General features: G+C 35.7%; 1 protein-coding gene across 1 annotated transcript; it reads left to right on the forward strand.

Moving 5' to 3' along the window:
* Positions 1-7,098: 7,098 nt before the first annotated feature.
* Positions 7,099-10,191, forward strand: LOC130748420 (uncharacterized). The gene is made up of 2 exons (XM_057601644.1): positions 7,099-7,581; positions 9,328-10,191. Exons 1-2 carry the CDS (start codon positions 7,315-7,317, stop codon positions 9,967-9,969), a joined length of 909 nt encoding a protein of 302 aa, XP_057457627.1. The 5' UTR covers positions 7,099-7,314; the 3' UTR covers positions 9,970-10,191.
* Positions 10,192-12,945: the final 2,754 nt, after the last annotated feature.

The raw sequence follows: 12,945 nt of genomic DNA on the forward strand, positions 1-12,945 counted from the left end.
TATCATAGGAGGATGGCTGATCCCATGTGTATATATCTTTTTCTAGGAGAAAAGGAAAAACTAATGTTAGCTGTGATTATTGATGTAGGTATTCAATTAGTCTTGGAGTAACTATACTGACTTTGATCACTTCCCCTTGAATTGCTTTGCTATTGAGTACAATCTGATTGTTTGCAATTTAATGTAGTGTAATTAAAAAAAAAATTGGTGTAATTTAATGTTTACATGACATGATCAAAATGCAAAACATTCAATTTACACCATTTTTTCTTGGTTCCATTTGCATAACTGTTTTCATCTCCATTTTATGAATGATTTATTCAATGATATAGAACAGGATGGAAAACATGTTTGGGAGTTTGACAATGTTTGACCGTTTGATTTTGATTCCTTGAAATATGGTCAAGTTTGATATTAATAAGTAATTGTTTTATTCTCAAATATATGAAGCTAAAAAAAAATACATCAACAACATAGGGACACTCATTTATTTTTTCTTTCTTTTTGTCCAACATTAATTTTGCCTATGATATCTCCTTTCATTTTGAATTTTTTTTTCAAACAATCTTTTTTGGAAAGTTGGAAGCCACAAATGGTTTACTACTTCACCTGTTTGTTGAATCAAACTCCTTCTCTTCACAAATTGGGCTTTGTCAAGAATTATATGAAAACATCTTAGAGCAATTAAAAAGATGAATTAATATTTGGCACACAAATATACTTTCCTCCATTTGTCATAATCTAATTTTCTGTTTAATATTGAAAAAAGTAATTATTGAGTCTACTTATATTTTTTTAAGTGTTCCATGGTGCCATGCCCATGTGAGATAAACATAAAACACGTAACACTTAATTGTATAGTCTCACAATCTACAATAATTATTAATTGAAAGTAAATTATTTCATTCTTCAAAAGATCTACAATAATTAGTTGGAATAACTTTGTAATATTTTTTGCACCTATATTTGAGCAAATCTTTGTATTTCTATTTATATTAATCACTATATTTAGAGGTTTTTGTCATTAAGTTCACTTATCATACTTAACCTGTTCCTATATATAAGTTACTTTTACATAATTTTATTAGATTAAGAAAAATAGTTACTCACAATAAATTTGCATTACCCTTATTTAATTTTCTATAATATGAATGTAAATTTGAAGAAAAAAAATTAATGCTTCTTAAATATTATAAATGGACTTATATTTAACAATAATTTTTTTTCATATGATGGAGTAATATTTTTAGGGAATGTCTTTTTAATTGTCTAATATACTATGGCCCAAATATATGTTGATCATCTTTTATCACCACTATACATAGTTAGCTTCCAAACACAAATACGGTCTCAACTCCTCAAGCATTAATTTGTAAGAAAGTTGATTATCGTTGTATAAGTACTTTTTTTAGGCAAATATTAGTTGTAAGTAAATTAGTCTCTTATTAAGATAAATTATCATTGTATAGTAAGTTAGTCTCCGAATGATAGCTCAAGTGGTAAAAGTTAGAGACATAAGGGCTGGGTGGGTTGAAGGGTGAAGAGACCAAACTTCGAACCATGAGGAGGACTAATTTACTAATATTACTAACAACTAACATTTGCCTATAAAAAAATTGTATAGGTATCTATATATATATTATTACATAATTATATATATACTGAATATATAAAAATTGTAATTATCATAAAGTTTGTAAAAAAATATTCCCGTGGATCGCACGGGTAACGGGCATAATCCTAGTACATCTTATTCGTAAGTCGTAACAAATATGATTCCTGTTTAAACGTCACCAACTCGGGTCAAACATAGTCAATGATTTTTAAATATTGAATTTTCACAAGTTTCACAAAGTTGAGTGAGATCTCAAATTTTGGAAAAGAATGGGTGCCCAAAATGGGCAAGAAATTTTATTTTTTTTTCTTTTCGAAAACAAAATATATGATAATAATATATATAAAATTATGAGAAATAACCTCACTCAACATGAGTATCCAGCAAAAAAGCTGGCAAAAGTTCAGTCACTATGACAAGAACCTCCCAAAAAGATTTCAATTAAAAACGAGAATACCAACCCAACACCAAACAACAAGAGATAACAAAACTCCAGCATGAGAGAAACTACGTAAAAAAATAACTCAATTAAAAACGAAAATATCAACCCAACACCAAAGAACAAGAGAGAACAAAACCCTAAACAAAAAAACAGCGACTAGCAAAACCCGAGAATATAAAAAAAAACCTAGTGACAAGCTCGAGAAGCATCGGTTGTTAAGTTTAAACGTCAATCGTATCGCCTATCATGTTTTGAATGATAAAAAATTTCAAGAGTGTAAATGAACTAATTGTTTATATCATGTGAACTGCATTTTTTAGGAAATTAATCTTACACCCTTCAAGACATATCAACTAGAGAAAGAGAAGACAAGCAAAGCCAAATGAGTCAACCAAAGGACAAAGCGACAAAGGCAGACGACAGACTAAAGAAGAAACTCATACATGCTTTATCGTCTATCCAAGAAAGTCAGTCAAAGCATCAAGGCAGACTACACAAGCAAATGAATGTTTTATCTACTGAATAGCCTGATCAGAAGAAGAAGTAGAAGAATGGTCAAAGCTTCAACATATATCTTGAATAAGTGAAGAATGATCAAGAGCTACAACGTAACAATGCTATCAAAGATAAGTCATATATGCTAGAACGTCTATCAAGAGAAAGTAATCAAGATGAATAGATCAAGAAACATGAAGAGTCAAATCATCAAGATCATCTTCACAAGGAAGAGCTCAAGCTTTCAAGCACATACTCTTAGGGAGATAATCAAAAGCTTCAGAGCTACACATGAAAGATTCAGAGATTCATGGACATACAATGCAAGAACTATCCAAGCTATCCGATTGTCTGAGAAAACTGCACTCAACTTCTACTACATCGTCTATCTCAAGGCTGATCAAAGGAAAACAATGTTCAGAGAAAAGAGCACCATACTCAAATGGAAATATCTCTGACATTCTTGAAAAGAAAGTCAAGTGCTAGGAAATCATGTGATACTCTACAGAGCACTCTAACTAATTAAGGAAAATAGTGCAACATGTCAATATCAAAGTTTCCTCTTTCTCTCTTATCAAATGATCGATGGAATGGAGCGAAGTCTATTGTCATTGTATACAAGCATCTATTTAATACAAACAAACTAGAAAATCCATTTATGAAGAAGAAATTGGTCAAAGCTGAAAGTCTCAACTACTAAGTGACCAACAGACAAGAGGCATGAAGCATGCGCCAAACCGAAAAATCTTCTAAAAGAAGAATGGGTGAAGAAAGAGCCTCATCTGAGATAAACCGAGCAAGCAGATCTTCAAGGGCAACCAATGTTTATCATCATATGAAGACTGCTATGTCAAGAGTGAAGCTTGATGATGTGAGCTCAATAGAAGAATCATCTAAATGAGAATCAACCATGTGAAGAAAGGTCTTCGTCTGAAGAACTGAAGACGATAGAAGCAGAAGACCATTTGAAGAAGAATCAAGGTCTCACACAAGCAAGCTACAAAGTCAAATCAAGCAAACTTCCCATTGAAGATAAAGCCGAGAAAGCTTTGTGCATAAGATTCAAGTTGAAAATCAAATATCTGACACAATGCTATGATAAAGAGAAAAGCTCTGTGGTGTCACTATCATATTTCCATATCTCTACACCAACAGATAGAAACACAGACCTATGCTACCTGCTACATGATAGATTACATATTTACGGCATAAGGTCTCAATCAAACTGTACCACACTCTGACAAAAGTACCATTTGTACAGTTTGATCCAATGACTAGAAGTTATGTGAACAACACGCTCCAATGGGCCACAACGACTATATTTCACTCACCGAAGATTCAAGAGTATAAATGGAGGAAATGAAGACTTGAAGAAGTAGTGCTTAGGCTCTCATGGATTGAGCTTTATGCTCAAATCACTTAAGCGTGAAAAGAAGTCTCAGAGCTCAACAATCAGAGATCAAAGATGAACCTCAATTGATCATATCATTTATCATCATCTGCTTCAACATGTAGAGTAGATATTCTTTAGAGTCAAATCCTTTCTACCTCTATCATGTAACTGAACATAAAGTATTCACTTAAAAGTCAAACCTTAATACTTTATGATTCATGAACTTAATTGATCTACTATCCCTCTTTCAAGAAGAGATTTTAGAGGAGAAAGCAATCTAGAGAAAAATTGTTTTGAGAGAAGTCTTGTACAATACTTGTAATGGAGGAGTCCTTTCTAATACTTAATGCCGGAGAGGCAGTGGTAAAAGAATACTCAAGTGAGCTAAGACCCCTGCGTCCATCTTATCTAAGGCCCCCGCCCCTGGACCCCTGCGTCCGTCTCATTACCCCGCGTCTTGACCTCAACATCGTTTCATCTAAGGTTTCTACGCCTGAGCTATCACATCTCTCTCATATAAGGCCCTGCGCCTAAATATCCAATAAAGACTGATAAAGAAGGTGAGCTCATAAAGAGCAACCCATGCAAAAGGAAAAAATAACAAAAAATCAAAGGCACACGTAGTGGGCCAAAACCTATCCAGGGTATACGTAGTGCACCCACTCAAAGGCACACGTAGTGGGCCATCATCCAGTCAGGGTACACGTAGTGAACCCGCTTAAAGGCGCACGTAATGAGCCTAAATCTATATTGGGTACACGTAGTGCACCACTCAAAGGCAGACATAGTGGGCCAACATCTATCCAGGGTACACGTAGTGGACCCGCTCAAAGGTGCACGTAGTACGCCAGCATCCATCCATGGTATCACGTAGTGGACCCATTCACAGGCACACGTAGTGGGCCAACATCTACCCAGGGTACACGTAGTGGACCCGCTCAAAGGGGCATGTCATCAGCATCTATTCAGGGTACCATGTAGTGAACCTGCTCAAAGGTACACGTAGTGGGCCAACATCTATCCAGGGTACACGTAGTGGACCCGCTCGAAGGCGCACGTAGTGAGCCAGCATCCATCGTAGTGAACCCGCTCGAAGGCACACGTAGTGAGGCAAAATATATTCAGGGTACACATAGTGTACCCTCAAAGACACATGTAGTGGGCCATCATTCAGTCAGGGTACACGTAGTGCACCCGCTCAAAGGCGCACGTAGTGGGCCAACAAGCGTCCAAGGCACACGTAGTGTGCTCGATAAAAAACCACGTTGTGGTCCATCGCACGTTTGTCTCTTTAAGGAAACCATGTAGTGGTTCCCCTAGCTCGTTTCTTTATTTTCGGAAGACCACATAGTGGTCGCGCAACTCTTTTCTTTTTTGGAAAGCTACGTAGTGGTTACGCAACTCTTTTCTTTTTCAGAAGTCATGTCGAATACTTGTAAGGAGAAGTCCTTGATACTTGTTATTAGTGAAATCTTGGTGTTGCCAAGGACTAGATGTAGCCCTATCGTTCTTGGGGTGAATCAGGATAAATTTGTCTGTGTGTATCATCTACTCTTATGCTCTTACACTTCTGCTGCACCAAACGATACCAACGAAGATGACAAATCTTTATATCGTTTGGGAAATCAAGTTTTAAGTGGGACACAGTTCAAACCCCCTTTCTTGTGTTACTTTGATCAACTTCATTGGTCTCTTTCAGCTCCTCTCTAAGACCAAGTGCAATGGATGTTGAAACTTTTTGTTGAGAGTTGTTTAGATGGTGCAATGGTTGTTGAAACTTGTTTAGAGTGATGTGGAGGAGAGAGGGAGGGGAAAAATGTTGAGGATTGTCAACAATGTTGAGAGAGGTCCTCGGTGCCACGTGTCAACGCGTGAGTGGCCTCAGATAGGCGCGTGTAACTCACGCGCGGACAAGGGGCGTGAGTGGCAGGGGAGAGAAGAGAGAGAAACTGCTGGGATAATGTGTGGGACGCGTGGCGCGAGTGTATTGGTCCGGCGGATTTTGTTTTGATAAAAATTTTAAACTGAATTATCTGGTCGAAAAAAAACAATTTTAAAATTTTTTTTTAACCAAAATTCATAACTTTTTTTTCCTCTATAAATAGAGACTAGGTTTGTTTGATTTGGACACAGAAAAAAAAAAAAAACCAAATTTCTCACCATATTATTATCTCTCTTACCATCTTATTATCTTTTTTAACCAAGTTTCTCACTATATTATTGCTTAGTTGTCTTCCATTTTTAAGTTAAGGAAATAAAATGAATTATTGTCTATATTTAAAAAAAATAAAAATTGTTAAGTGTTTATTATTTAATTTAATTTAAAACAATAATTGTAATTTTATGTAAATAATAAAAACAAAAATATAAAATTAAATAAAAATGTGAAATAAAAAAGTGGTGGGGTAGGGTGTTGAGAGTGAAAACCATTGGAGTGGGTAATTGTTGAGAGTGTGTTGAATTGGAGAGAGAAGATGATGTGGAGTGTTGGAAAGAGAAAAAGTGGGATGAAGAAGGGGTAAACAAAACATTTTTTGTTGAACCATTGCTCATGGTCTAAGATACTTATTTCCATATCTATGATAACATTATAATTTTAATTCATATCTTAACTCTTTTCAATAGATACTAAATTAATATTAAATTTAAAATTAGAAAATTATACTTTAAAATATAGATATTAAAAATTTTATTAGTATTTCTTTCTAATCTATAATATTACTTAATGTGAAAATAATTACATAAATTATATTTTAATAATTTTAAAATTATTTTTCCCGCGGCTAAAAGACTAGTATTACACAATTACACGTCCACTATAATAAGATTACACAAGTTATTGAGTTTATTATTCAAATAGCTCAAGGGTTAATTGGTCTAGTAAAACACAATATAAATAGAATCTCGTAGTTCACATATCACAACTCTAAATCTCCACCCGATAACTTTTCAGATTTAATTGGGACATCATCTCCTCACCCTAGATTGTTTTCATGCAAAAGAATAAATTGAGTATATGAGTATATATTTTGGAAAAGATTAGAGAGAGAAAGAGATCTAATCAATAAATAAATAGACACGATTTGTTGGTTAAGAAAACTTGACTAATCCAAGTTTCACGGGATATATATATTATCCGTTTTTTCCCTTTGAAGAATCACTTCTCCGCTGTCTCTTTTGTACACGATGATGATGATGATGATGAGTTCAACATACCAACAGCGACATAACATGACCCACGAAATCTCAAACGACACCACCCTCTCTTCTCTCCCTCTTTCTTCAAGATGTTAGAAAAAAACTCTTCATATTCGTTGTAATAATTTCAGCGGTTCCAAAAACCTCTTGTGGCGGTTCCAAAATCTTGTAATGGAGTCCGCTGGGCCAACGAATAAAAGCAACAAGAAGTCGCTGTTCACGTGTTTCAGACCCGCTGCCTGCAGCAGCGGCATGGAGGACCGCTCTTTCAGAGCCACGGACCCGGTTCTTGAGTATCTCGCTGTCGCCGACGAGGACGGCGTTGTTTCGTATTCGGCGGCGGAGGATTCCGGAGGAGAATGCGGAAGGCGCCGCCGCCGAAAGGATGGTAGGGATAGGTGGCGGGCCATTAAGACGGCTTTTAATGGCACAACAATGGTACGTACGTAGTTTATTTTTTCCTTCAATTCAATTTTTCATTTTTTGTTGTTGTTGTTGTGATCATAATCTTAGAGTTAATCATGTTTGTTAAAATATTGTTTGGGTAGGGAAGATGACAACAACGTTGTGTTTTATAATCCAAAGTGATGAGAATGCCTTGTTAATTTGTTTTCTCTGTCGGTTTTCCCTCCATTGTTTTCTTTTCTTGTTCATATACCCTTTTCCCTCTCTCGCCGTGGTTGCGTAGTAGCAGAATTTCCGTAGGTTATAGAGTTTGTAGGATATGTTTCCTAGGCACCCACGACCGAAATAAACAAAAAAGATTGGAGAGAAAGGAGGATAAGAGAGAAGAAAAAAGTGATAACTAACACATGTTTTGGTTGACCATAGGAATAGAGAAATAAACAGGGGAGAAACAGGGGAATTTTCGGTTGACCATCAAAGGGTAGACTTAGAAAGGGAAAAAAGAGTGAAAACTATTATGTGATTAGAAATAAGATATAGATTGAAAAATAAGGTGTTTGATGTGTATTTTTACTCTTAAGGTCTGTTTCTGAGTTTTTAGTGGAGTGGAGGAAGATGGGAAGGAGAGGGGAGGCCTAGGAAGGGGTAAGCACTTTGCTTATTTGCAAGTTCAAAACTCTAAATTTGGCGAGTTAAAAAATATAACTAGCTACAATATTGTTTTGGAGGGATTTTAGAAAAACCTCAAACCTTTCCCATTCCTAAAATCTCACAAACAAGGGGAGGACTTCTCATAAGAGGGAGGACTTCTCATAAGAATCCAGGTTCCTTTCTCTCCCCTCTAAAACTCAACACCCCCTTAGTGGTTTAGTAAAAAAGAGAGTCAAACATGCATGGTGTTAGCATCATTTATATGGTCATCACATGACCACTTAAATATATGTCATGTGTTATTTTTAAAAAGTCACATGACCATTTCAAACTTAGTCATTCATCATTAAATTTTATTGTGGTGATTTATTATCATATAAAAACCATTATTCTCATAAAAGGCATCCAAATCTAAAGGGAGAGAGTAATGTTTGGAGTTCATGCTGGTATTTTTATTTACTGTTTTGTATTTTTTTTTTATAAATAGATTCTATTGGTTTTAGAATTCTCTGCCCATGTCATCTTACATTAAGAATAGTAAGTAAATCTATGAAACTAGATTATTATTTTTTCAATATTAGATTTGTTTTTTTTTTGGTGATAAAGATTTGGTTTAAAAGAGGATGAGAAAGGGAGGGAGAATTTTAATATTTATGACCATGGTTAATATTAATGGCGATCACGAAACTAACATGTGTGAGATTTTAAACAAAATTTACTTTCATTGTATTTAATTTCAAAATGTGATTTTGAGTATTTAAACTGCATAATTTATCTCCCCTCCAAATAATTTAAAATTTATTTAGAAACTTACCAAACTTATTTAAGAGAAGTTTTTAACCCTTTCATTTTTCTCTCCCTTTTCTCAAAGTTTGAATCAAAAGCTTATTCCCCAAATCTCCTTCAACTAAAGATTATGTAAAGCCTTGAACACAAATTTTTGAATAAGTGCCCTATAGTTTAATTTAGTGTTTGAAATTTTTAGAAGCCTTAATTGTCGGACCCTAAGTTTATAAGATGACTACAAATTAAGCTTCTCTTGATTAGTCTCATGACTATCAGTCATGAATATATTAGTCAAGAATCAAGATAAAAAAACTTAAGCTTGTCTTTTGGTGATTGGTACAGATGAAGAAGATCAAAACTAGCAGACGGAAATCAAATAAGGACACTAATTCATCCATGTCCAGTTCATCAAGCAGCACCTTGGAAGGAGGAGGAGAAGGCAGCACTAAAATCCAAACCCCACAACCCAAAACTAGCAGCAGAAATACCTCAAACATTTCCTCAACTTTCAGCAGCTTATCATCTGCATTCACCCCCTCCACTTCCTCTTCCGTGAGTTTAAGTTGCTCATCGCGAAGCACGGATCCTATCTCGGCCACTTCCTCTCGCGAGGTTTGCTCTCCGTTTTTAAATAACGGAAGCAGCGCGGTGAAGCAGAAGCAATGTGATTTTGAGGACAAGAGGAAAGGACATTGTTGTGTTTCAAACATGGTTTTGTGCATGTTTTTGGTTAGCTTGTTGGTTTTGATTTTGTGGGGTAAGTTTGTTGCTATATTATGCACATCAATTTTGTTCTATCTGGTGCGTCCCAGTAGGAGATGGCCATCATCATGCAATAACGAAGGGGTTTTGTGTGGAGAGAGTAATAATAATAATGAGTTTGACTCAGTTCAGTATAAGAAGAAGGTCATTATGGAAGGGTTGCTTGATAGGAGCCACAGCCGTGTGCCTCTAGGTTCCAGTTCTATGCCCAAGGTGTTGTAGCTAAATTGGGGAAATGGCAAGAGGCTTGAACATCATTGATAATTAATTTTTCATTGTTAATTCGTTTGATTGATTAGATGTCTTTTTTCACATACGTGATGATGTCCATGTTTTTGGGTGAGCTAGAGCTTGAATGTAGTTTGAGTAATTGCTGAATCATGACAATTGTACAGTAATTAAGATATGTATATATCAGAAAGTATTAATTCATAGAACGTTTTTTTATAAAATTTTCTATAGCGTTAGTTTCACTCTATATCTCTTTCTGTTTATCACATTATAACATCTTATATATCTCTCACACGTCTTTTTCTCTCACCTTATTGTGCAAAAAATGGTACGTTTCTATTCTACAAGTGTAGTTAATTTTTCGAGGAATAAAATCACAATCATATTTGTGATATGGTAGTATTCCTTAATTAATGATCTTACTTACGTTATGAACAAGTTTGTACATGGTATAGTCACAATCATCTTCATGGTGTCGGGCGCAAGTTTTGGATTTGAAAGCGTGGCCCAAACTATATATACCTATATATAGGCTGGGCGAGTGTAATAGGTTAGATATGAGTGTTGTTGGGTCCTTTGGAAATTTTGGACTTCCAACACTCCAACATATATACTATAGTAGACTTCTTTCATTCACATAATTTGAACACTTCCACTCAAGTCTAACTCGATTAGTCAAATTAAAAACTTGCATGAGCTTTGATCGGGGGAACCAACCAAGCTAGCCTACCCGATAAGGGGTAGAGGAGGAACGGCGAAACTCCGGTGAGGGGGTGACGAGGTGATGGTCTTGACGGTGCTCCGTTGTTCGTCGTGCCCGGGAGGGGTCCCTTCAGTGACACTCCAACGCTCAAGTTAGAACATGGATTAACAGATTGAGAACTGAGATAGATTAATATATACCTTAAGTTCTCCATGCCTTGTCTTTTATAGAGTTTGAGATTGCACAGTTCGAGCAGTCATGAGTGTCAAGTACATCATCGAGCTCTGTGTCTTTGCCTTGGTTGCTGGTCCCTATAATTGGTCGGGTGAGGAGATAACGTGATCGACCAGGGGGTTGATCGGCTGGAGCGTCTCCTAGAAGAGGACGTGGCCGTCCTATCATGGTCGGGTGGGGAATGGGCGATCTTACCGACTCCCAGAACAGTAGTCCCCTAGTTTTGGTCCACTAGGATAGTGGAGTTTGAACTAAAAGTGTGGTCGTTCTATCTTGGTTGGGTGGGGAGTGGGCGATCTTGCCGACTCCCAGAACAAGCCTATTCTTTAGCGAAACCTTAGAGTCCTATGTGGGGGCTTGAGCTCATGAACTTGAGTATCAGAGATGCATAATTTTATTTTTTTTAGTTGAAAGTTTAGTTGTTGATAGTTTTCTCTTTCTTTTTTCGATTGAGCTCATAACTCTTTTTTTTTTCCTTGTCTTTTTTTTTTTCCTTTTTTTAAGCATGGGTTGTGTGTGGCTATTGGAGCTCTAATCTCACTTGTTGGACTTGAAAGTGCAAACCCAAAATACACATGTAGGTTGAGTGAGTGTAATGGCCTAGTTGTCCAAAAAATCTCATAAGACATTTTAAATTTCCAACACTCTAACCCATGCATTGTAGTTTTAGTGTTCAAGCCACTATGTTGGACTTCTTTATCTTTCAATACCAAGATTCATATTATTTAACAGCCATAAGAACTCACCTGATCTTGAATTTTTTTAGTCTTCCTAACCAATTTCAATTTGCCCTTATCAATTAGAGCACTCTTTCGCCAATTTTTCATAACCCAGTCGCCTACTAATATGCTACCAACATGTTAGAGATCAAACTAACATGTGTTCTCCTTAATTTGATCTCTATGCCGATACTTTATGATGGTTGTTTTGATAATTAGTTTGGTTTTGGAAAGTGAAAGCTCATGAAACGTAACTTGGTTGTGGCTAGAGGGGTGAAAATATCTAATTTGTATTAGATAAAATTTGTGGTTAAAGACAAAGTAAATGTAATGGTTGTTGAGACAATTTAGTGACATTGAAGACTTAATCATATCAGTGAAAATGATTGAACTGCTTAACCCAAAAAGATGTGCATTAAAGATTGAAGAGTGATAAGTTAAAGAAGGGTTCTCATTGCATGGATGGCATGAAATATCAAAAAAGAAACAAACCAAAAATTCTCATTAACAAAATTATGATTATAAAAAAGTGAAAATGGAAAAATCCTAGGAAGATAATGAGGGGAAGTGAAAGTGGGTGTGACCGACTAAGAAGAAGAAATAGAGGTTTCAATGAGAATGATTTTGAGAGTGGGCTAGTTGGTGGTTGAGTGAGAGTTGGGCGGTGGGTGTGGAGGTTGGGTGGGAGGAGGAAGAGGAAAAAGGGAAAGAGGAGGAGAAAGACCGAAAGTGATTAAAGAAATTAGAATAACAAAAAATGACGTGAAAACCCACGTGGAATGATTCTGTGAGCACCATGCCATCACTTATGTTTAATATAATTAAAAATATTTGACAAGGACCAAAAGTCATTAAATAATTCTAGGGACATATTTAGATTTAATCCTATATGCCAAGAACTTGAAACATATTTAATCCTTATTATTATTACTATGTATTTTTCATAAGGAGTAATTACTTTTCGAAATGTCACAGAAGGATAACTCAAGTGGTAAGAGCTAGGGACATAAGGGTTGGGTGGGATGAAAGGTAAAGGGTCCGGGGTTCGAACCCTGAGGAAGATTAATTTACTAACATTACTAACAACTAACATTTGCCTATAAAAAAAACTTTTCGTAATAATTACATGTATTTAATTTTATGTATTTTTAATTCATTGGAATTTTTTGAAGAAAAATATCATTTGACTATTATAGGCAAATGTTAGTTGTTACTAGTAATTGTTAGCAAATTAGTTCATTCGCCAGGATTTGAACCCTGGTCCTTCACCCTGCAATCTCTTCATTTCTCTTAACTCACCAAGTGAACCAC

The sequence above is a fragment of the Lotus japonicus genome, chromosome 3 (genome assembly GCF_012489685.1).
Source record: "Lotus japonicus ecotype B-129 chromosome 3, LjGifu_v1.2".
Lineage (NCBI taxonomy): Eukaryota > Viridiplantae > Streptophyta > Magnoliopsida > Fabales > Fabaceae > Lotus > Lotus japonicus.

Coding starts and splice junctions, on each gene's coding strand:
- LOC130748420 (XM_057601644.1), top strand. CDS start 7,315: ATGGAGTCCGCTGGGCCAACGAATAAAAGCAACAAGAAGTCGCTGTTC. Junction 7,582..9,327: donor CTTTTAATGGCACAACAATG/GTACGTACGTAG, acceptor TGATTGGTACAG/ATGAAGAAGATCAAAACTAG.